General features: G+C 56.4%; 1 protein-coding gene across 7 annotated transcripts; it reads left to right on the top strand.

Annotated features, from left to right (window-relative positions):
• The first annotated feature begins 42 nt into the window (after positions 1–42).
• Positions 43–21,108, top strand: DNM2 (dynamin 2). Of its 7 annotated transcripts, none has more exons than XM_085045847.1 (22): positions 43–345; positions 4,573–4,646; positions 5,671–5,820; positions 6,139–6,342; positions 6,805–6,903; positions 7,264–7,424; positions 7,510–7,652; positions 7,976–8,111; positions 8,580–8,647; positions 8,922–9,060; positions 9,819–9,905; positions 9,989–10,059; positions 10,763–10,792; positions 11,923–11,974; positions 12,492–12,503; positions 14,807–14,920; positions 16,826–16,935; positions 17,170–17,281; positions 17,516–17,680; positions 18,230–18,462; positions 19,119–19,364; positions 19,934–21,108. In XM_085045847.1, exons 1-22 carry the CDS (start codon positions 185–187, stop codon positions 20,016–20,018), a joined length of 2,652 nt encoding a protein of 883 aa, XP_084901973.1. In that variant the 5' UTR covers positions 43–184; the 3' UTR covers positions 20,019–21,108. The 7 variants fall into 7 exon arrangements, with proteins under 7 accessions (XP_084901973.1, XP_084901974.1, XP_084901975.1 ...); XM_085045849.1 differs by having other exon boundaries at positions 44–345; positions 19,952–21,108; XM_085045848.1 differs by lacking the exon at positions 12,492–12,503.
• Positions 21,109–22,136: the final 1,028 nt, after the last annotated feature.

The raw sequence follows: 22,136 nt of genomic DNA, 5'->3' as shown, positions 1-22,136 counted from the left end.
CGCTCTGAGGGTCGCTTTGATTGACAGATCAGCCAGCCAATGGCGGCGCGCGCTGCGGGAGCGGGGCGAGCCCGGCGGTGCCGGATGAGGAGACTCTGAGGGGAAGTTTGGCCGCCGCCGCCGCCGCGGGCCCCGTGAGGAGGAGCCGCCGCCGGGAGCGCGGTCCCGGCACCTCCGCGCCGCCATGGGCAACCGGGGCATGGAGGAGCTCATCCCGCTGGTCAACAAGCTGCAGGACGCCTTCAGCTCCATCGGGCAGAGCTGCCACCTCGACCTGCCGCAGATCGCCGTGGTGGGCGGGCAGAGCGCCGGCAAGAGCTCGGTGCTCGAGAACTTCGTGGGCCGGTGAGGAGCGGCGGCGGGCCGGGGCGGCGGCGGGCGTAGAGCGCGTTGGGGAATAGCGGCGGCGTAAGGGCGCGGCCGGCCGAGCTGCGCAAACGGCGGGCAGGCCGCGAACGGCGGGCAGGCCGCGCGGTGCGCCGGGGCAGCGAGGCCCCAACCGGCGGCGGAAACCGGGCGGGGCCTGGCGGGCCCGACACCGGGAGGGGGTCGGGGCGGAGCGGAGGCGGTTTGAGGAACGGGAGCGGAGCGGGGCGGGGCGCAGTTGGCGTGAGGGGAAGGGGTCAGCGCGGTCAGTGGGCAGCGGAGTGCAGGCTGAGGGGGTTGCAGGGATTTGGGGGTTCTGTGGGTTTGGTGGATATCGCGCTGCCCAGCCTGCACCCCCTGGCACTGGACAGCGGCACGGTGTCCCTCCGCTGTCGTGTTCTCCCGGGATACCCCGGGAATGCTGAGCTGGATGGAGCTTCCTCCCCACCACCGTCATCCTCGGCCGTGGCTGCGGCCCGGAGATAGGGCTGGCCCGGGGATGGGCCAGGGAGCCGAGCGTGGCCTCCCCGATAACGGCGAGCAGAGCTCACCGCCCTGCCGCCGAGGCGAGGGAATCATCCCGAAATTCCGCAAAAATGGGGATTTGACTCCACCTTTCGCCTTTGTCTCTCTGCCCTCAATCCATGGGTCAGCTCCTCGCTCCATCCATGCGGAGACAATTCCTGCTGGGTGCTCCTGTCCTCTCCTGCCCTTTGATCCACATCCAGCTGTGGAATCCCTTCCTGGCTGCCTGGACACCGACAAAAACCTCCTTCCCGTGACATTCATTCCGTCCTGCTCTCCCCTGACCCTTCACATTCCCAAAAAACCCAACCACATGGTTTTCCCGCTATTTTCAGGCTGGTTTTGACATCCCTTTCTCCATAGAAATGTCCCATTGGAAGCTCCAGTGGGGCTTTCTCCATGGGATCTGTGGAATTTCTCCAAGCAGATCCCAAGTCCAGGGTGGGATCTGTCACCTCCTGGGTTTTCTCCCTTCTATCCTGGCGCAGGTTGGATTCCCAGCCTGGATTTGGGATTTTTGAACAGGCAGGAGCAGTCAGGATGGGAACAGTGGAGTTATTCCCCGTCCCGAATTCCTGGGAATTCTGGCAGCTTTTAATTATGGCGCTGCTGGAAAACCATCCCTGCTAATTAAACCCCTTTGTGTCGCAGTCGGAGGCTGGATCCATCCGGGAATCCTTCCCCACCTCGTCGTGCAGCTTGTGCTAATTAGGGTTAATTACACCCCAGGGGTGTCCGCGGCCTCCTCATGGCACCGTTCTCCCTCAGATCCTGCTGGGATCCTTGGGAATGTGACAGTGGGGAATGCTGACTGTCATTATCCCAGCTTTTGGGGGCAATTCTGGGATTTTCACCCCTGAACAGGGGCTGGGGTTTGTCCCACAGCCCTGGCATTGAGCGTTTCTGTGGATTCCTTTGCCTGGGATGAGCCTGGGATGAGCTGAGGCCTCAGGGCTGTTCCGATTGTCCCAACGATCTGCGCAGCTCCATCGAGCTGGGATCGAAAACTGCCCCTGGGGGGTTGGTTATCCTGAGTTTTGCTGCTGTTTGAGCTTTATCTCAGTTTTTCTGAGCCGTCAGAAACCCTGGATCTGTGCTGGGAAACCCTGGATCCATGTTGGGAAGCCATGGCCCTATTTCTGGGTTTTTTCCCTCAAAACACATGAGAAGAGGACCCAAGGTGCCTAAAATCCCTGTTGAAAGGCCTGGAACTGGTCTGGGAACTCTCTAAATCCACTAATTAACCCAACTGGGCTGGAATTTCTCTGTGGGGAAGGATCTGGCCTTGCTGATGCATCCATAGGTGGATTGGAATTGGAATGGGAATTGGCATTGGAATTGAAATTGGGATTGGAATTGGAATGGGGATTAGAATGGGAATTGGGATTGGAATTGGAATTGAAATTGGGATTGGAATGGGAATTGGAATAGGGATTGAAATTGGAATTGGAATTGGTGATGAGGCCCTTGGAGCACTTCAGTCTCTGGGTTTAGTGGGAAAACACCAAGGGAATGCTCTGGAATCCTCAGTGGGATTCACTGTGGCTCTGAAATCCCTTAGCCACTCTTTGGAGCCTTGTCCCGACCCTGCTGTGACAAATCCCAGAGTCCAAGCCCTTCCCGGAGCTGTCTCCGGCCCGGGGGACAATGGAGCCGTTGTCACCCGGGGGTGGGGACAATCCCGATGGATCCCGACCTCAATGGGGCATTATGAGCCCTCGGGATGGCCATGCCGAGGGGAAAGCCGGGGTTCACCCGGGGCTGGGGGATGGAGGTGGCTGGGAATCCTCATCCCTCCTCGGGAGCATCCCCTGCTCCTGGTGGGATGCTGGAGAAGCTCCCTGAAAGGCCTTGGAGATCCCAAAACAGTGCTGAACCCCAGGATTTAGGATCAGTAGGATTTGGGGCTGCTGCAAGTGCTAGCAGAGGGAGAGCTGAACCCCATGGGAATGTGAGGATGGCAGCGATCCATCCCGAGGGATTTTCCATGAATATCCAGTAGGATTTATCCCAGTGAAGTGGGTTTGGTGAGAGGCATCACCAGAGGGATGGGAATTCACTCAGGAATGGGGAGGGAATCGTTTGTCAGCAGCAGATGGGCTGGAAGGGAATTGGGAAACCATGGGAACGTGCTGGAGGGACAGCGGGAATGTGGCAGGACACGGGTTTGGGGCTCTTGCCTGGATTTTGGGGTCACTGGGGAGAACCTGTCAGGGTGGATGGGAGCTTGAGATTGGACAGGGAATGGGCTGGAATGAGGAGGGAATAAGGCAGGGATAGATGGGTACAGGCAGGAATCGTATAGGAACAGAAAGGAATCATGTAGGAACAGGCAGGAATCAGATAGGAACAGGCAGGAATTAGATAGGAACAAGCAGAAATCAAAGACAGGCAGGAATCAGACAGGAGCAGACAGGAATTATATAGGAACAGGCAGGAATCAGACAGGGACAGGCAGGAATCAGACAGGGACAGTCAGGAATCATATAGGGACAGGCAGGATCAGACAGGGACAAGCAGGAATCAGACAGATCAGACAGAGCCATGCTCAGGTGTTTCCCCACAGATTTCCCTGGGATTAGGGAGTTCCCACCTCACTTCTCCACCCTGAAACCTTTGTCCCTTTGTCCCTTTGTCCCTTGGCTGGCCCTGGTCACACCTGGACCCAGGTGGGAGGCGGCAGGATCCCGGGAGGTGACATCCTGGGGTTCCTTCTCGCGTCACTGCCCGGCTCAGATCCTGCCGACCCCGGACGTGGGGACAGCCGGAGCTGGGTGGCACCTGCTCCGTGTGGGACACACGTCACTGTCCTTCCCGGAATGCTGGGGGGACACTGGGGGTTCCTGTCTGTTCTTTCTGGATCATGGACTTCCACCTGACACAGCCAGGAATCCCAGGGGGGCTGGCAGTGGGAAATCACCTGGTTTCCCCAGGATCAGGGGTGGGAGAAGGGAGCAGCAGAGCCAGAGGTGTTGGATCCCTGTGGGAATCGCCCCGGGTCTGACATTCCTGTTGGGATCAACACTCCCCACCCGGGCTGGGGGCAGTTTGGGGTTTATTTCCCCCTTTTCCACCCCGGGAACCACCCGGGGCAGTCCCGGGGCTCTTCCCGCCGGACTTGTCCACCCGGTTGGGCAGGAAGTGCCTTTCCGGGGCGGTCACCCTCCTCCAGGGACTGCTCAGGACAGGGGTCAGGGTTTGCCCGGAAAGCTCCGGCTCGCTGTCGGGATGACAGCGTGGGGACATTGTTGGTGTCACTCCCGTGACGTCCAGGCCGGGCAGTTCCCATCTGAGCCACGCCCTGGGCGATGCCACCTCCAAATCCCACTGTTTTCTCACGCAAAACTGTAAATCCCATTTCCCAGCAGGTGCCATTCCTGCTGCCCTGGGCTCGGGAAAAGGGTGGTGACAGCCCCAGTGCAAACTTCCCGTCAGAGCAGCACCTTTTCCAGGCAGAATTCCCTCAAAAAGGCACTGATGCCAGCAGGAATTCTGTGGGATCTACATCCCTGACTTTCCATGGGGGTCTGCACTCCTAGGAATGCCCTTTTCCTTTCCCCAGGAGAGCAGGGATTGATCCCATGTGTTCCCAAGCCCTTCCCACCCTTCCCAGTGCTCTCCAGTGTTGGAGGAATCAATAGAAATAATTAATTTATTGATCCACCTTTTCATCCCTTGCAGGGATTTCCTCCCCCGTGGCTCTGGAATTGTCACTCGCCGCCCTCTCATCCTGCAGCTCATCTTCTCCAAGACGGGTACGGGGCTGGAAAGCAGGGAGTTCCGGGTGGAATTGTGGGATTTCACACACATCACACATTCGGGTCCATCCTGCTGCCTCCAGATTTCCCAGATTTATCCAGAAGAATGCGTGGGAGAGCTCAGGGAATGCCTGGGAATGCTGGGGAGGCCAAAGGAATGCTGAGGAATTCAGAGCCACACTCGGGGATGAATCATTTTCCCAACCACATTCCCTTGTCAGCCATCCTGATATCCAGGCAGAATTCCTTCATCCCCTTCCCCCGAATCATCCAGGCGCTTCTCTTGCCAAAAAATTCCCAGATTTGGGTTAATCCCAGAGCTTCTGGTGGCCTCCTGGAGCCATTTGTGATTCCCAGGGGCCGAGGGAGGATTGGGAAGAGCTGGATTTTGCAGGATGGGATGGTTGATAAGGATTCTGGGATGAGGGATGAGGTGTCTGGGATGATTCCAGCCCTGGAAGGGTGGGAGGGTGAGGCAGGGCTGAGGTTTCCCTGCTTCCCCCACGGCGGAAATGAGGAAGGAAGTTGCACCATGGCGGCCCCAGAGCTGTTGAAATCCCTTTTCCTGGGGTGGTCAGGATCTGGAGAGCCTTTTCCTCATCCCCCAGCCCCTTTTCCTCATCCCCCAGCCCCTTTTCCGTGTCCCCCAGCCCCTTTTCCGTGTCCCCCAGCCCCTTTTCCGTGTACCCCAGCCCCTTTTCCCTGTCCCCCAGCCCCTTTTTCCTGTCCTCCAGCCCCTTTTCCTCATCCCCCAGCCCCTTTTCCTCATCCCCCAGCCCCTTTTCCTCATCCCCCAGCCCCTTCTCCTCATCCCCCAGCCCCTTTTCCTCATCCCCCAACCCCTTTTCCATGTCCCCCAGCCCTTTTTTCTCATCCTTCAGGCTCTTTTCTGTGTCCCCCAGCCCCTTTTCCACATTCTCTCAACATCTGTCTGAATCTCTCCACCCCAATCCATCCCCATCCTGCTCTGGCAGTGCCAAACTCTGCTCATTTTTAACTCTCCTCATTTTCAACATTCCAGAATATGCCGAATTCCTGCACTGCAAATCCAAGAAATTCACGGATTTCGATGAGGTGCGGCAGGAGATCGAGGCGGAGACGGACCGGGTGACAGGAACCAACAAGGGCATCTCCCCCGTGCCCATCAACCTGCGAGTGTACTCCCCACACGGTGAGGGAAAACCAGGAAAAACTCTGGGAAAACAGCGGGAAACGGGAAAAATTTGGACATCCTAAATCCCGACATCTCTCGCTCTGTGTGTGTGAACTTACACAGCTCTGGGGGGGTTTTGGGGCCATCCTGGAGTGAATCCATTGGGAATTTGGTTCTGGATTCCTCCCCTGACCCAATCCTGGAGTGACTCCATCAGGAATCTGGCTCTGGATCCGGTGCCATCCCTCCCCTGACCCCATCCTGGAGTGAATCCATCAGGAATCTGGCTCTGGATCCGATGCCATCCCTCCCCTGACCCCATCCTTGTCCCCGCAGTGCTGAACCTGACCCTGATCGACCTGCCGGGGATCACTAAGGTGCCGGTGGGGGATCAGCCGCAGGACATTGAGTTCCAGATCCGAGACATGATCCTGCAGTTCATCAGCCGCGAGAGCAGCCTCATCCTGGCCGTGACGCCGGCCAACATGGACCTGGCCAACTCGGACGCCCTCAAGATGGCCAAGGAAGTGGATCCGCAGGGTAAAGGGCTTGGGGTGGCTCTGGGAGGTCACAGAGAGCTGTGGGGTTTGGGGTTTCTCTGCCTTCCTCATCCTCCTCTTGCTTGTTGTGCTTGTCCTCATCCTCCTTGTCCTTGTCCCCTCTCCAGTCCGTGGATCGCTGTTGTGTCACATCCCTCCCACCTGGTTTGGCTGGGATTTGTTGGGATCAGTCCTTGTCCCTTGGGATTTGCTGGGATCAATCTCTGTGTCCCTTGGGATCAATCCTTGTCCCCCTGGGATTCACTGGGATCAATCCCTGTGTCCCTTGGGATTCACTGGGATCAATCCCTGTGTCACTTGGGATCAATCCTTGTCCCTTGGGATTCACTGGGATCAGTCCTTGTCCCTTGGGATTCACTGGGATGAATCCTTGTCCCTTGGGATTCACTAGGATCAATCCTTGTCCCTTGGGATTCACTGGGGTCACTCCCTGTCCCCCCAGGCCTGCGGACCATCGGGGTCATCACCAAGCTGGACCTGATGGACGAAGGCACCGACGCCCGGGACGTGCTGGAGAACAAACTGCTGCCCCTGCGGAGAGGTACGGCCAGCCTGGGGTCCCCTCATGTCCCCCTGTGTCCCCCTGTGTCCTCCAGGTCCCCTTCAGGTCACTGTGTGTCCTTCACCCCATGTCCTTCCATGTCCCCCTGTGTCCTCCGGGTCCCCTTCAGGTCACTCTGTGTGTCCCTCACCCCATGTCCTTCCCAGTGTCCCGCCACGTCCCCCACGACCCCCTGTGTCCTTCCCTGTGTCCTTCCCCATGTCCTTCCCATGTCCCCCTGTGTCCCACAGTGTCTCCCCACATCCCCCCGTCTCCATGTCACCCCCTGCCCTCTCCAGCCACCATCCCCTCCCCTCCTCTGTGCCAAACCCCACTCCACCCCACTCCCGTGTCTCCCAGGCTACATCGGCGTTGTCAACCGCAGCCAGAAGGACATCGACGGCAAGAAGGACATCCGAGCCGCGCTGGCGGCCGAGCGCAAGTTCTTCCTGTCCCACCCTGCCTACCGACACATGGCCGAGCGCATGGGGACACCACACCTCCAGAGGGTCCTCAACCAGGTGGGACAGCCCTTCCCGTGCCGTTCCCGCCTGGAAAAGCGGAATTTTCCGGGATCCTGGCTCAGTTTCCCTCATCCCTCGGCAGCAACTCACCAACCACATCCGGGAGACGCTGCCCTCGCTGCGCAGCAAGCTGCAGAGCCAGCTGCTTTCCCTGGAGAAGGAGGTGGAGGAGTACAAGAACTTCCGACCCGACGATCCCACGAGGAAAACCAAAGCCCTGCTGCAGTGGGTTCCTCTCCGGGTTCCCAAAAATTCCCACCTTTCCCAAAAATTTGGGAAAATATTTCCGGCGCAGAATTCCGCTTTTCATTTGTCTCGGGGAAAAGTTGGAATTGCTTTCCTAGCAGAAAGGAGGGATGGGGAAAAGCTTTTCTGGGAATTCCCACAGAGCATTCCACATTCCCTGCTTGCTGTGGGAATTGGGAATGTTGTCCCCATCCATCCCTGACCCTCCCACACCACGAAAAACTGGGATTTTCACTTCTCCCACCCCAGCTGGAGGAGTTAGGTGAATTTTTTTCTCCCTCACACCCGATTTTCCTGCCCAGGATGGTGCAGCAGTTCGGTGTGGACTTTGAGAAGCGGATTGAGGGTTCTGGAGACCAGGTGGACACTCTGGAGCTCTCAGGAGGCGCCAGGATCAACCGGATTTTCCACGAGAGATTCCCTTTTGAGCTCGTGAAGGTGAGGCTGACCCCGTTCCCCTGGATTTGGGTGGGATGAGTGGGCTGAGCCACAAAGACCTCCCTCTTTCTGGAGGTTTTTCCAACCCAAACCATTCCACAATTCCATGGAAATCTCAAGATTTGAGGTAAATCTCAAGATTTGAGGTGAATAAAAAATCTCAAGATTTGAGGTGACTAAAAAATTCTCCATATTTGAGGTAAATCTCAAGATTTGAGGTGAATCTCAAGATTTGAGGTGAATTAAAAATCTGAAGATTTGAGGTGAATCTCAAGATTTGAGGTGAATCAAACAGAGCAGCCCCTGCCTGGTGTTGCTCCAGGGATGGTTGGGATGATCCATCCTGGGATGGTCATTCTGGGATGGTCATTTTGGGATGATCCATCCTGGGATGGTCATTCTGGGATGGTCAGGAGCTGCTGGACAACACCACAAACCAATCCCAACTCCCTCTCCTTTTCCCAACAGATGGAATTCGACGAGAAGGATCTGAGGAGGGAAATCAGCTATGCCATCAAGAACATCCACGGGGTGAGGCAAGTATCCAGCACAGATCCTTCCCTGGACACAATTCCCAAAAATCCAGGGGCTGGCAGAGTGTCCTGGGCGAGGGTTTGCTCTCTGGAATTTGGGAATAATTCCCCAGAAGTGGGGGATTGTTTTCTGGGATTTGCTCTCTGGAATTTGGGAATAATTCCCCAGAAGTGGGGAATTGTTTTCTGGGATCAGGGTTCATCCCGGCAGTCCCAATCCCACTCTGATCCCACTTTTCCCACTCTGACCCCACTTTTCTCTCTCCCTGGATTCCAGGACAGGGCTGTTCACCCCAGATTTGGCCTTCGAGGCCATCGTGAAGAAGCAGGTGGTGAAGCTGAAGGAGCCATGCCTGAAATGTGTGGATTTGGTGATCCAGGAGCTCATCAACACCGTGCGCCAGTGCACCAGTAAGGTACTGGTCAGCCCAGTAACGCCCCCCAGTGAGGGACTGGTTAGCCCAGTAACGCCCCCCAGTGAGGGACTGGTCAGCCCAGTGACGCCCACCAGTGAGGGACTGGTCAGCCCAGTAACACATACCAGTGAGGGACTGGTCAGCCCAGTAACACACACCAGTGAGGGACTGGTCAGCCCAGTGACGCCCCCCAGTGAGGGACTGGTCAGCCCAGTAATGCCCACCAGTGAGGGACTGGTCAGCCCAGTAACACACACCAGTGAGGGACTGGTCAGCCCAGTAACACACACCAGTGAGGGACTGGTCAGCCCAGTAATGCCCACCAGTAAGGTACTGGTCAGCCCAGTAACACCAGTAAGGGATCTCTGGCCAGATCCATTCCACCCACTTCCCCAAAAATTTTTCCTAGAAATTTTTGGTGAAAAATTATTTTTACCGAAAATTTCTACCAAAAAAAATTTTTTATTTTTAAAATTTTTGGTAAAACCTGGGATCGAACTTGGCTTTTCCCGGTGTTCCCTGACCTGGGACAAATCCCAGCTGGAATTTCAGGGATCCCCCAACCCGTGGGAAAGCATCAGGAATGGGAAATCCATGGATTCACATCCTTGGCATCACTTTGTGGCTCCCAATCCAGGAATTTAATGGGATTTAGTGGGGAATTGAGTCTGTTTTTCCCCACCCGAGGGTTTATCCCAGTCTGGAGCTGCCTCAGTCCATCCCCAGTGGATTTTCCTGGATTTTTCCCTCTTTTCCAGCTGGGTTCCTACCCCAGGTTGCGCGAGGAGACGGAGAGGATCGTCACCACCCACATCCGGGAGCGGGAGGGCAAAACCAAGGACCAGGTGAGCTCTGTTCCCAAAATTCCTGCAGAAATTCCCCAAATTCCTGCAGGAATTCCCACCTCCCCTAACTCCAATTCCCTCAGATCCTGCTGCTCATCGACATCGAGCTCTCCTACATCAACACCAACCACGAGGATTTCATTGGATTTGCCAAGTGAGTCCTTTTCCAGGGGGGAGAATTCCCACATTCCTGATCTTCTGCTGGGGTTGTGTTTTCCTTTCGGGATCACCAGTGGGGGAAACTGGAGTTTCCCTCATCCAAATCCACGCTGGCACCGATTCCCTCAGGTTTGGGATCTGGGAAAAGCTCCAGCCTCGGGAATTTGGGGCTGCCTGGATGAATCCCAATGGTTTGAGATACAGGAGAGGGCTGGGAAAAGCTCCAGCCTTGGGAATTTGAGGTCTCCTGGATGAATCCCGTGGTTTGGGCTCTGATTCCCTCAGGTCTGGGATCTGGGAAAAGCTCCAGCCTCGGGAATTTGGGGCTGCCTGGATGAATCCCAGTAGTTTGGGCAGTTGGAATCACCCCAGTCCCATTCCCTGGAGCTGTCACAGAGCAGGAATCACTCTGTCCCTCCTCATCCTCCATCCCCTGCCTTTTCCCAAAGAAAAATCAGCATTTTCCATCCCCCAACCTTCAGGAATCTCCCAGACTCTGCCCAGATCCCACACCCCCTCCAGCCCCTTCAATTCCCACACTCCTCCTCCTGTTTTTTCTCTCTTCCCCCTTTTTTTTTCTCTCTCTCCTTTCCTCCTCCGGTCACATTCCTTGCTCTCCTCCTGCTCTCTGCTGTTTTTCCTTGGATTCATCACCTCTCTCTGTCTCTCCGGATTCCTCCGATCCTCTCCCGCCCCAGCTGTTTCACTGAGCAGCACGTGGCCACCGGGTGGGTACCGGCAGCAGCTCCCCTTTCCCCGGGATTCCCGGGAATTTCCCCCGGGATTTGGGACATCCGGGAGCTGGGGAGGTTCCCACTCGGGGCTGCGAGCTGGGAGCTCGGATTTGGGATCGGGATTGTGGAGTTTCCCAGTCCAGCTTTGGATTTGGGATCGTGGAACTTTTCCTTCCAGTTCAGTTTTGGATTTGGGATTGTGGAGTTTCCCCTCCCAGTTCAGCTTTGGATTTGGGATCGTGGAACTTTTCCTTCCAGTTCAGTTTTGCGTTTGGGATTGTGAAACTTCTCCCAGTTCACCTTTGGATTTGGGATTGTGGAGCTTCTGTTCCCAGTTCAGCTTTGGATTTGGGAACCAGGGAGCTTTTCCTTTGGATCTGGGAGACAGAGAACATTTTAGGATTTGGGATCCGGGAACTTCCCCTCCCAGTACACCTTTGGAACTGGGATTGTGGAGTTTCTCCCAGTTCAGCTGGAATTCACCCAGATCATCCCTGCCCAGGAATCCGGGATGAACTATCAGGATCATGGCAGGCAGGGAGCATTTCCCCAAATCCCCCAGATCCCAGAATTTCAGGAATGCCATCCCACCTCTCCCCTTTCCCCCACCTGCCGCTCCGGGGTATCCAGGTGGGATTCTAACGGATTTCCTGGATTTTATTCCCGCTCCTGACTAACGGTTCCGCCCCTCGGTGCTCAGGAGAGACAGGTAGCTTTCCCTCTGGTGCAGGTAATGCTCGATCCCAATCCTGATCCCAATCCCAATCCAGGGGGAATTAGGTATTTCCAGGAGCTCTCGGTGGTCGGAATTCCCTCGGGAATCTGCAGCTGCTGCTCTGCTCACTTGGTGTTTCCTCTCCGAGTCACAACCTCCTTCCTCCCTCTGGAATTGCGTCCTGGGAATTCCCATCCTGGAGGATCCCACCCCCCTCTGTCCTGGGCAGTCCTCGGGAATTTCTGGAATTCAGGGGCTCTGGAATTTTGGAATTTCACCTGACTGGGTTTCCCCTTCGGATCAACATCCCCGTGGCATTCCGGGCGGGAAGCATGTGGTGGTTTCCTCTTCCCTTCCTAAAAATCCCTTTTTTCCCCCCATTTTTTCCCGTTTTTTCCCCGTTTTCCAGCGCGCAGCAGCGGAACACGCAGACCAACAAGAAGAGAGCGATCCCAAACCAGGTACAGCCGGAAACTCCTGGAATTCCTGCTCCCCTGGATACCCCGAGCTCGGATCCAAGCCCACCCATAAACATTCCTAGTGAAAGCCAGGCTTGGACGTGGAAAATCCACAATTCCAGGGCAGAGTGGGAGCGGAATTCCCATCAGAAATTCCTTGGGATTTCAGAAATTCAGTGGGATTTGGGACAAACCAGGAGATGCAGCCCAGCCCTGGGGATGGGGAGGGAGGGATGGGAAACCAGGAGGACCCCAGGATGTCACGTCCCCCCAGTCCTCCTGCTCCCAAGGGAATTTTGGGACAAACCCCTTCTCCCTCCGGAAGCTGCTCCGAGGGATTAACGCTGGGAATGATCATTAATAGCATGTAACTGGTTTTCTTCTGCTGTTTTTCCCGCTTTTTCCTTCCTTTTTTTGTGCTTCCCGCTCTTCTCTTTTCATTCCTTCCCCTTCCCTGTCCTGTTTCCTTTTCCTGCTTTTATTTTTTGTCTTTTTCCCCCTTAATTTTGCGTGCCCAAAGGGGGAGATCCTGGTAAGTACCACGGAGCGGGATAGTGCCGGGAGAACACCCAGCGAGGCTCAGCCCTGCCAGGAACAACATTCCCAATCCCAAAAATTTGCCAAATCCCTCTTCCCAGGATGGAGAGCACCGGTGGGAGGATGGGGACAGCATTCCCAGAGGGAATCCCTGGGATCTGCAGGGTGGAAATTGGATTTTTCCCTTCCCTGCCACACCTGGCTCTTCCCACAGCTTGGGAAAAAAGAGTTTACAGGTGGATCTGGGGAATGCTGGATAGTGGGGTTCAGGTTGCTCCTGGTTTTCCCAACTTTTGGGAAGCAGGGATGCAAAATCTTTCCAAAAAAATTTCAAACTTCAAAAACCTTTCCAAGAAAATTTCAAAATTCAAAAAGTCTTTCCAAAAAAATTTCAAAATTCAAAAAATCTTTCAAAAAAATGTCAAAATCTCACCCCACCCAGAGCTGCTGTGGCGGGGTGAGATTGATTCCCCTGATTCCTTTGGGAATACATGGAGGGAAAGGCTGGAAGTGCATTATTTCCCCCAAATTCCCTGTTTTTTGGGGATTTCAGGTTGAGCCCTGACCTGCCAACACCACAATTCCCAACCTGGCTGCTCCAAACCCCAACATTCCCCCCATGGAGCTCCTCCTGGGATAGGGAGAGCAGCAAAATCCACGTGGATCCCATCCTGATCCCACTGAGTCCATCCCCATTCCAGGAACATGGAAATGGCTGAGAGGGAATTGTTTCCAAACCCCCACTTTGGGATTTACAGCCTCAGTTTTCCCCCTGGGCTAAAAAACCAGGATAATCACATGGATCCTGCCTCTGGATGAATCTGGAATTTAAATAAATCAGAGCCAGCAGCAGGTGAAGCTCCCTGGCCTCAACCACCCCATTCCCATGGGAATCCATCTGTGGATTAGATCCTTTTATTCCTCCCAAAATCCAGATTTTATTTCATGCTGGAATTCCAGGTGGGATCTTCCCAGGAAGGTTGTGAATTCCTGTGAATTCCTGCCTTTTCCTGACTCTTCAGACACTTCCATTTCCTCTCAGCAGCGTCCCAAAGTTCCTGGAAAACCCCAGAGACCCCCAGGGTTCCTGGCAGGGCTGTTCCTCACCGGCTGTGGGATGGGATTGCGACGGGAAGGGGGGAGAGCCGGGAATTCGGGATCAGAGCTCCTCCAAAACCATCCCAATTCTCACCAAAATCTGCTGGTTTTAAAGGAACTTCCTCCCTCCTTCTCCTGCTGCTCCTTGGCTTTTCCCAGAGCTCCAGCTCCTGCTGGGCTGCACAGATCTTTTCCCTTTTCCGTAAAATTTCTCAAAATTCTCCCAGCACCTGCCAGATCCTCTCCCCTTTCCCTGCTCCAAAGGCAGATCCTGTTTTCCTTTCAGTCCCTTTTTCCCTGTAATCCCCTTTTCCTTCCAATCCCCTTTTCCTTCCAATCCCCTTTTCCTTCCAATCCCCATTTCCTTCCAATCCCCTTTTCCTTCCAATCCCCTTTTCCCAATAATTCCCCCCAAATCCCGCTGACCCCTCTCACTTTGCTCCTATCCCTGATCCTCCCCACTCCTCCCTCTCCCCCTTCCCAGCTCAATTCCTTTAAAACCCACTCGGATCCGATCCCGAGGTGATTCCCATGTGGAAATGGAGCTCCTGGAGGTGAACCAAATTCCAAAATTCCCCGAAATTCCCGTGCTCTCCGTCCTCCCCGCCGCCCGGAGCGCTCCGTCCGCGCTCCGCCGCAGCTCCAGCTTGGCTCCTTCCTCACCCCGGGAATTTGTTGTGGCTTTTCCGCTGGAATGACCTGGAAAATCCCTCAAATCCAGAGGGATCCTGGTGTTCCCGTGGGATCCACGACAGGCTCTGTGTCTAACCTCTGTCTGCCCTTCCAAAAATTCCCGCTCCGGCCGCGGTTCCCACTGACCACACCATCCCCGTCCGCCTGGCACTAACCCTGGATAACCCCGGGGTGGGAGAGGGAAGAGCTGGGATGAGGAATCCGTGGTGGATCCCCGAATTCCTGCTGGGATTGGGGATGTCCTTGGGATTGGGATCCATCCGAGGGGTGCTGGAGCTTTTCCTCTCCGGCGCTGCTCCCGGCAGGAATTGGAATTTGGGTTTGGACGTTTGGATCCTAGGAAAGGTCCTTCTGCTTTTCCCACCCGGCTTGGGGAGCTTGGAACGCTCCGGGTTTCCCCCCCAGCTGCTTCCCTGTGGGATGGGAGTTTGGGATCTGCCGGGATTTGGGATTTCTCCGGGAAATCCCGCTGTGACCTCTCCTTCCTTCCTCCCGGCGCGGCTGCAGGTGATCCGCAGGGGTTGGCTGACCATCAACAACATCAGCATCATGAAGGGAGGATCCAAGGAGTACTGGTTTGTGCTCACGGCCGAGTCGCTGTCCTGGTACAAGGATGAGGAGGTAGGGAGGGGAAAAGGGGATAGGGAAAACGGGATATGGGTGGGAAAATGGGATACGGACAGGAAAACAGAATACTGGGAGGGAATCTGTGATTCCCAGGGGAGATCCTTGGGATCAGGGCGGTGATTAGCACTCGGGGTTAATTATCACCAGAGCAGATCCCAAATTCCCAAATGCTGCCCCAAACCTCGGGGTGGTGTTAACAGCTTCCTCCAAAGTCACGTTCCAGCAGGGAATGGCGGGACTGGAGCTGGGATCAGATCCTGATCCCTCCCCAGAGCCAGTGAGGGTGGGGAGATCCCAATTCCCTCCATTCCCAGGATTTTGTGGTGCTGGAGCTTGCAGGTCTCCCCTTTTTCCTGCTGAGAGTCTGGGAAAGGGCGGCAATTCCTGGTTTATCCCTCCCTGATCCATCTCAATCCCGCTGCCAACAGGTGCCTCAGTTTCCCCCTCATTCCCAAAATTTTTCCTTAGGGCTTCCCCCAGGAAGCAGCCTGGGCAGCTCCAGCTGCTCCGTGGAATTTTCGGGTTTTCCAGCATTCCCTCCCCCACGATCCCAATCCCGCTCATCCCCTGACGTCACCAGAGGCTGTGGAGGGAATTTGGGGGGATTTTGGGGGGTTCAGGAGGGGCCAGAGCCCAGCACAGGGTCAGCAAAAGGAGACGCGGACACGACCTTTATTTCCCGGGAATGTCGCGTGGAATTCAATCCCGGCTTTCCTTTGTTCCTCTGTTTTTTTCCAGGCAAATTCCTTGAGCCCCCCGACCCCCTTTAACCCCCCAAAATTCCCGATTTTTCCCCCCTGGTGCATTCCAGCCCGGAGCAATCCCAGTTTCCTGCAGGGCCTCTCCGGGGGGCCCCTCGGAACGGGAAGCAGCTGTGGGATGAATGAGGCTCTGTCCTCATCCCGCCGCCTCTCCCTGCTCCAAATCCCCCAAAAATCCCTGAAAACCCAGCATAGCACCACCACCAGCAAGGCACAACCCCTCCTAGCAGGGCAAAACCCACCCAAACGCTCCGGAACGACCCGGAAAAGCTGCAATTCCCACTTACCTGCCCCAAATCCAGCCGCGGCGCTTCCCGCGCCGGCGTAACCAATGTGCAGACTACTGTACATCCCTTCCCACCTGAACAGGTAGTCTGAACACTGGGAACGCCAGCCCGGAGCTCCCACATCCCACGGGATCCTCCCTGTGGGATCAGCCTTCCATCTTGCTGTTCCCCAGGGGTGTTTTGGGGTTTTTTTTGGGGGATCGCCGATCCCAGGAAAGCTGCTTTGTCTCCTCCTGACGTGGCAGAGCTCCTCGGCACCGAATCCCGCCTGGAAAAGCTCTGTGGGTTTTTCAGGAAATCGTGTGGGGCGCGGGGGAGGGGGGCCGGCTCCGGGTTCGTGGCCTCTCCACAAAGGCCAACGTCACTTTTTTTTTTGGGACCATCTGGAGACAAAGTGGAGCTGGAGCTGCTCTAAACAATTCCAGATGTTGCCGCTCCGCCGGCCCCTCGCTTGGAAGCGGCGCCGAGGCTTCGGCTCCTTCCAGCCGCATTCTTTGGGATCCGTGCTGGGAGCAGGGTGGGCTCTGGGGGGATCCAGCTCCATCCCAGAGCTTCCCACAGAGCCTGAGGGACCAAATCCCAAAATATCCTGCATCCCTGGAAAAGGCAGAGCAGCACAGACAGGGATTGTAGATTCAGGAATAATTCGGGAGCGCTGTGGATTCGGGAATAATTCCCAATAATTCCCACAGAATGATGATTCCCCTTCGCCGGGAATCTCCTGGCAAACCTTTCCCACTTTTGGGAATTTGGGACCTGCATTCCCAAAGCTGAGGGTTCATTCCCACTCCTCAGCATTGAGGAAACACCGTCAGCCTCATCCCTCCTTCCCTCTTTCCCCCTTTTTCCAGGAGAAGGAGAAGAAGTACATGTTGCCTTTGGATAATCTGAAAATCAGGGATGTGGAGAAGGGATTTATGTCCAACAAGCACGTCTTTGCCATCTTCAACACAGAGCAGAGGTAGGGAATCCTCCTGGGATCTCACTGTGGTGACAAAGTCCTGAAATTCATGGATTTTCCCTTCCTTTGGTGCTCCAAACACTTCCAGCTTCTCCGGGAGGCTGGGATCCCGCAGAGGGGGAATTCTCCAGAGGAAGCAGCAGCTTATCCAATGTTTATACTCAAATTCCAGCGGGATTTGGGGCTCTGAGGCTCCTGCCATCCCAACCTCCAGCTCTGCTCCTTCCCCTGCAGGAATGTGTACAAGGATCTCCGTCAGATCGAGCTGGCCTGCGACTCCCAGGAAGACGTGGACAGCTGGAAAGCCTCCTTCCTCCGGGCGGGAGTTTATCCCGAGAAAGACCAAGTAAATTCCCTCTCAATTTCCCAATCCCTCCTTGGATTGGGGCTTGGAAACCCCTGGTTTGGCTCCCAGCTCCTGGGAAGTGCCAGGGAAAGGATGGAATTCCCAGATGGATCGGAGTTATTCCAGAATAACCCCCAAGGATGGGAATGGGAGCTGGGAATGCTGTGTGGAGCAGAGGGATTTTCTTCCCGAGGCTCTCTGATCCTGGTGGTAACTCATTCCCTGCTTTTCCAGACGGAGAGTGAGGATGGGGCTCAGGAAAACACCTTTTCCATGGATCCTCAGCTGGAGAGGCAGGTGGAGACCATCCGGAACCTCGTGGATTCCTACGTGGGGATCATCAACAAATCCATCCGGGACCTCATGCCAAAGACCATCATGCACCTCATGATCAACAATGTGAGCGGGAAAGGGGCTGGAAAAGAGGGAAAAGGGGCTGGAAAAGGGGGAGAGGGGCTGGGGGACAGGGAAAAGGGGTTGAGGGACACGGAAAAGGGGCTGGGGACAGGGAAACGGGACTGGAGGACACAGAAAAGGCATTGGGGACAGGGAAAAGGGGCTGGAGAATCGTGGGAGCAGCTGAGGGGACTCAGCCTGGACAAAAGAGTCTCTGGGGACCTTCTGGCTCCTGATAATTCCCTGGAAGGAGGGTGGAGCTGGGTGGGAATCAATCCCTTGTCCCAGGGGGCAGGAGAAGAGGAGGTTCAGGTCAGATTTGGATAAAATTCTTCCCCATAGAAAGGGTTGGAACAGAGAGAATTCCCATCCCTTGGGAAGAGCCCAAAACCTGTGGCTGTAACTTTGGGGACAGAGATCAAGATCAGAGACCAGAAATCAGAATCCAAGCCTTCCCCACCCCAAACCATCCCATAAATTCTAATCACCACGAGGCTCCACAACCCCAACACCCCCAAACCCCCCTCACCACCTCATCCCTCCTCCTCCCAGACCAAGGATTTCATCCACTCCGAGCTCCTGGCTTTCCTGTACTCCTCCTCGGACCAGAGCAGCCTGATGGAGGAGTCGGCAGAGCAGGCTCAGCGCCGGGACGAGATGCTGCGCATGTACCACGCGCTCAAGGAGGCGCTGGGCATCATCGGGGACATCAGCACCAGCACCGTGTCCACGCCTGTCCCCCCGCCTGTGGATGACACCTGGCTGCAGGCCGGGCCCGGGCACAGGTGGGGATGGTGGGGTATAGAGGGGTTGGGGTGTTTGCAGGGGGTTTGCAGGATTTGGGCTGTTCTCTGGGGGAGTTACGTTGTTCCCAGGGGGTTTGGGGGTGTTCCTTGCAGGATTTGGGGTGTTAACCATGGGATTTAAGATGTTCCTTGCAGGATTTAGGGTGTTCCTTGCAGGATTTTGGGTGTTCCTTGCAGGATTTGGGATGTTCCTTGCAGGATTTTGGGTGTTCCCAGGGGGGTCGGGTTGTTCCCAGGGGATTTGGGGTGTTCCTTGCAGGATTTAGGGTGTTCCTTGCAGGATTTGGGATGTTCCTTGCAGGATTTAGGTTGTTCCCAGGGGGTTTGGGATGTTCCTTGCAGGATTTGGGATGTTCCCAGGGGGGTCGGGTTGTTCCCAGGTTTGGGTTGTTCCTTGTCGGATTTAGGGTGTTCCCAGGGGGGTTGGGGTGTTCCCATGGGTGTTCCCAGGGGGTTTGCAGTGTTGCTTGCAGGATTTCGGGTGTTCCCAGGGGGTCGGGTTGTTCCCAGGGGGTTTGCAGTGTCCCATTGCTGTGCTCTATTCCCAGTTCTCTTCCCATCCCTCCCGGCTATCCCCGCGGGGTGTGTCCACTCCCGGATGACCAATCCCCCTCCCTGTCCCTCCCCTCCCGCAGTCCTCCCCCGCAGCGCCGGCCGCCCTCGGCTCTGCTCCCGCCGGGCCGCCCTCCCTCGCTCCGCGCCCCGGCCCCGGGGCCGCCGCTGCTGCCGGTGCCCGCGGGAGGTCCCCCCGCCTTCACCGCGCCCCCCATCCCGTCCCGCCTCGGCCCCTTCGCCGCCGCCAGCGACCCCTTCACGGCCCCGCCGCAGATCCCCGCCCGGCCCGCGCGGATCCCGCCCGGCATTCCGCCGGGAGTGCCCAGGTGAGACACGCCGGGGGCGGGAGTGCGGGGAGGGGTTTGGGTGGAGGGGAGACCACTGGGAATCGATGGGGTTGTCTGGGATCCTGCTGGGAATCGCTGGGATCCTGCTGGGAATCGCTGGGGTCATGCTGGGAATCACTGGGATTGTCTGGGGTCACACTGGGAATCACTGGGGTCATGCTGGGAGTTGCTGGGATTGTCTGGGGTCACACTGGGAATCGATGGGGTCGTGCTGGGAATTGCTGGGGTCATGCTGGGAATCACAGGAATTATTTGGGGTCCTGCTGGGATTGTCCAGGGTCATGCTGGATCCATTGGGGTCACTCTGGAATCCATCGGGGTTCCACTGGAATTGTCTGGGGTCCCACTGGGAATCACTGGGGTCCTCCTGAATCCCTTGGGGTCTCACTGGGATTGTCCAGGATCCCACTGAGGATCCATTGGGGTCACCTTAGGATCCATTGGGGTCTCACTGAGGATCCATTGGGGTCTCACTGGGATATTTGGGGTCTCACTGAGATTGCCCAGGGTCCCACTGAGGATCCCCCCGGGATCTGCCGGGCTCTCAGCCCCCCGTTCCCCCACAGGAGACCCCCGGCGGCCCCGAGCCGCCCGACCATCATCCGCCCCGCCGAGCCTTCCCTGCTGGATTAACCCCGGAGCCGCCGGGGATCCGCGGGATCCACCACCCCCTCCGCCACCACACCGCCTTCACCGCGGGGGAGAACGGGGAGAAACGGGGAAAAACTGCCCCCCGACCCCCCCAGACCTCCCGGAACCAGGGGCTGATCGCGGCTGCCGGGGGCAGTGTCCATCCCAGTGTCCATCCCGGTGTCCATCCCGGCCGGCGGCAGCTCCATGGCTGGTCCCAGCAGCTGATCCTGGCAGCTCCGAGGCTGATCCCGGTGTTCCCGGAACGAACCGGGACAATGACGGATTTTTGGGGTTGGGGGGAATATTGCACTTTGTCAGAATTCCCGGTGTTTCCCGCCGGGATGGCCTGAGGGGGTGACGGTCCGATTCCCACCTCTCTGCCTTCCTCCTCCTCCTCCTCCTCCTCTCTGCCTTTCAGAAGTTTTGTAATTAATATATTCCGTAGAAAACAGGCGGGATTTGGGGATTTTCCCCCCAAACCCGCCCGCGGCTCCTCCCCCGCCACATCCCAGGTTTTTTGAGTTTTTTTAGAGCTTCGGGGTTTTTTTAGAGCTTGGGGAAAAATACTGGAATTCCGAGAGGGATTCACTAATGAACCCAATTCTCGGTCGGTCCGTGAACCTCAGGAATTTCCTCTCGGGAATAATCCCGAGGAGGAGGAGGAGGAGGAAGAGGAGGAGGAGGATTTGTATCCATAGGGAATTCCCGGAGCGAGGAAAGGGAATTTGCTCTGGAAGCATCTCCCCCTTTCCTCACCCCGAATTCCCAATCCCGCTCCACCGGCTCCGGCCGAGGTTGTAAATATTTTTACAGACTTGTATTAATTGTATAAAAAAAAAAAAAAAAAAGGAAAAAAAACCAAAAAAAAAAGGAAAAAAAAATCCCGGCCCAGCAATAATGTGGATTTTCCAACCCTCCCCGGCCCCGGTGCCTTAACGACCCCCCGGCTCGGGGGGGCCAATTAATTAATCCATTAACGAGCCGGGGGCGGTTTTGGGGTCCCCCCGAAGTGCCTCCGCTCCGCGTCCCATTAATGAACTAAAAACCGGCAAAAAAAAAATCCAAATAAAGGGAAAAAATTGCAAAGAAAGGCGAGCTCTGTGGAATTTGGCGGGGAAGGGGTTTGCCTCGTTTTTCACCTTTTGGGGAGTGGGAATTTGGGATTTCGGGGGTTCTGAGTGGGGATTTCATGGCTCAGTTCTTCCCATTCCCGCTGGGATCCATCCCCGTCCCGCTTCCATTCCCCAGAATTTCACGGATAATGGTTCAAAGAAATCCCAAAGTTTACTTTATTTGCAACGGGGGAAGAAGGAACTGCTGGATCTGCCCCGCCAGTCCCGGCGGGATTCACCCCTCGGCCCTGGAATACCGGGATGTGGATCCGAGGTCGCTCAGGGATAAACCCCGAGGGGATTCACCGCGAAACCCGGGAATTCGGGACAATTCAGGACAATTCGGGACCAAAATCCCTTTGGGATCAGCGGCGGCAGCGCGCGCCGCCATGGCCGCGAGCATCGCCTCAGGAAGGGCCCGCCCGGGGCTGCCCGCGGCGCCGCCTGAGGCGGGAGGCGACCCAGCGACCCCGCCTAAGTGAGATCCCGGCGAGTGGTCCTGCTGACTGATCCCGGTCACCAAGCCCGGTTAGCGATCCCGGTGGCGGATCCCGGTGGCGGATCCCGGTTAGCGATCTCGGTCGCTGATCCTGGGGTTTTTCAGGCAGCATCACGGCTGCCCGCGGCGCGGGGTCCTCACCCGGCCTCACTCTGCACTCTGCACTCATTGGCTGCTCCCTCACGGCGTTCTGACTCCTGATTGGTCAGCGCCGATTCGTGCCCGCCCCCTCCGGTGCCCCCGGTATTAACGGGACGGGAGTCCCACAATGCACCGCGCGGGACCGGGGCTGCTTGGGGGCAAATTGGGGGATTTGGGGGCAAATTTGCAAATCCAGGGTGAAAACTGGGGACGGTTTGGGGGCAGACTAGGGAAAGTTTGTGCTTAATTTGGGGCAGATTGAGGGATTTTAGGGATTAGGCAGTGAGGGGCAAATTTAAGGGATTTTAGGGCAGATTTGTGGGTCTTGAGGTGGATCTGGGGCAGATTTTGGGGTCCGCATTCCCG

The sequence above is a fragment of the Lichenostomus cassidix genome, unplaced genomic scaffold (assembly GCF_008360975.1).
Source record: "Lichenostomus cassidix isolate B80296 unplaced genomic scaffold, HeHo_3.0 HiC_scaffold_39, whole genome shotgun sequence".
Classification (NCBI taxonomy): Eukaryota; Metazoa; Chordata; class Aves; order Passeriformes; family Meliphagidae; genus Lichenostomus; species Lichenostomus cassidix.
The sequence above is the reverse complement of the archived record's forward strand: the minus strand, read 5'-3'. Positions and strand labels throughout refer to the sequence as shown.

Coding starts and splice junctions, on each gene's coding strand:
- DNM2 (XM_085045847.1), top strand. CDS start 185: ATGGGCAACCGGGGCATGGAGGAGCTCATCCCGCTGGTCAACAAGCTG. Junction 6,904..7,263: donor ACTGCTGCCCCTGCGGAGAG/GTACGGCCAGCC, acceptor CGTGTCTCCCAG/GCTACATCGGCGTTGTCAAC. Junction 14,921..16,825: donor CCTGGTACAAGGATGAGGAG/GTAGGGAGGGGA, acceptor CCCTTTTTCCAG/GAGAAGGAGAAGAAGTACAT.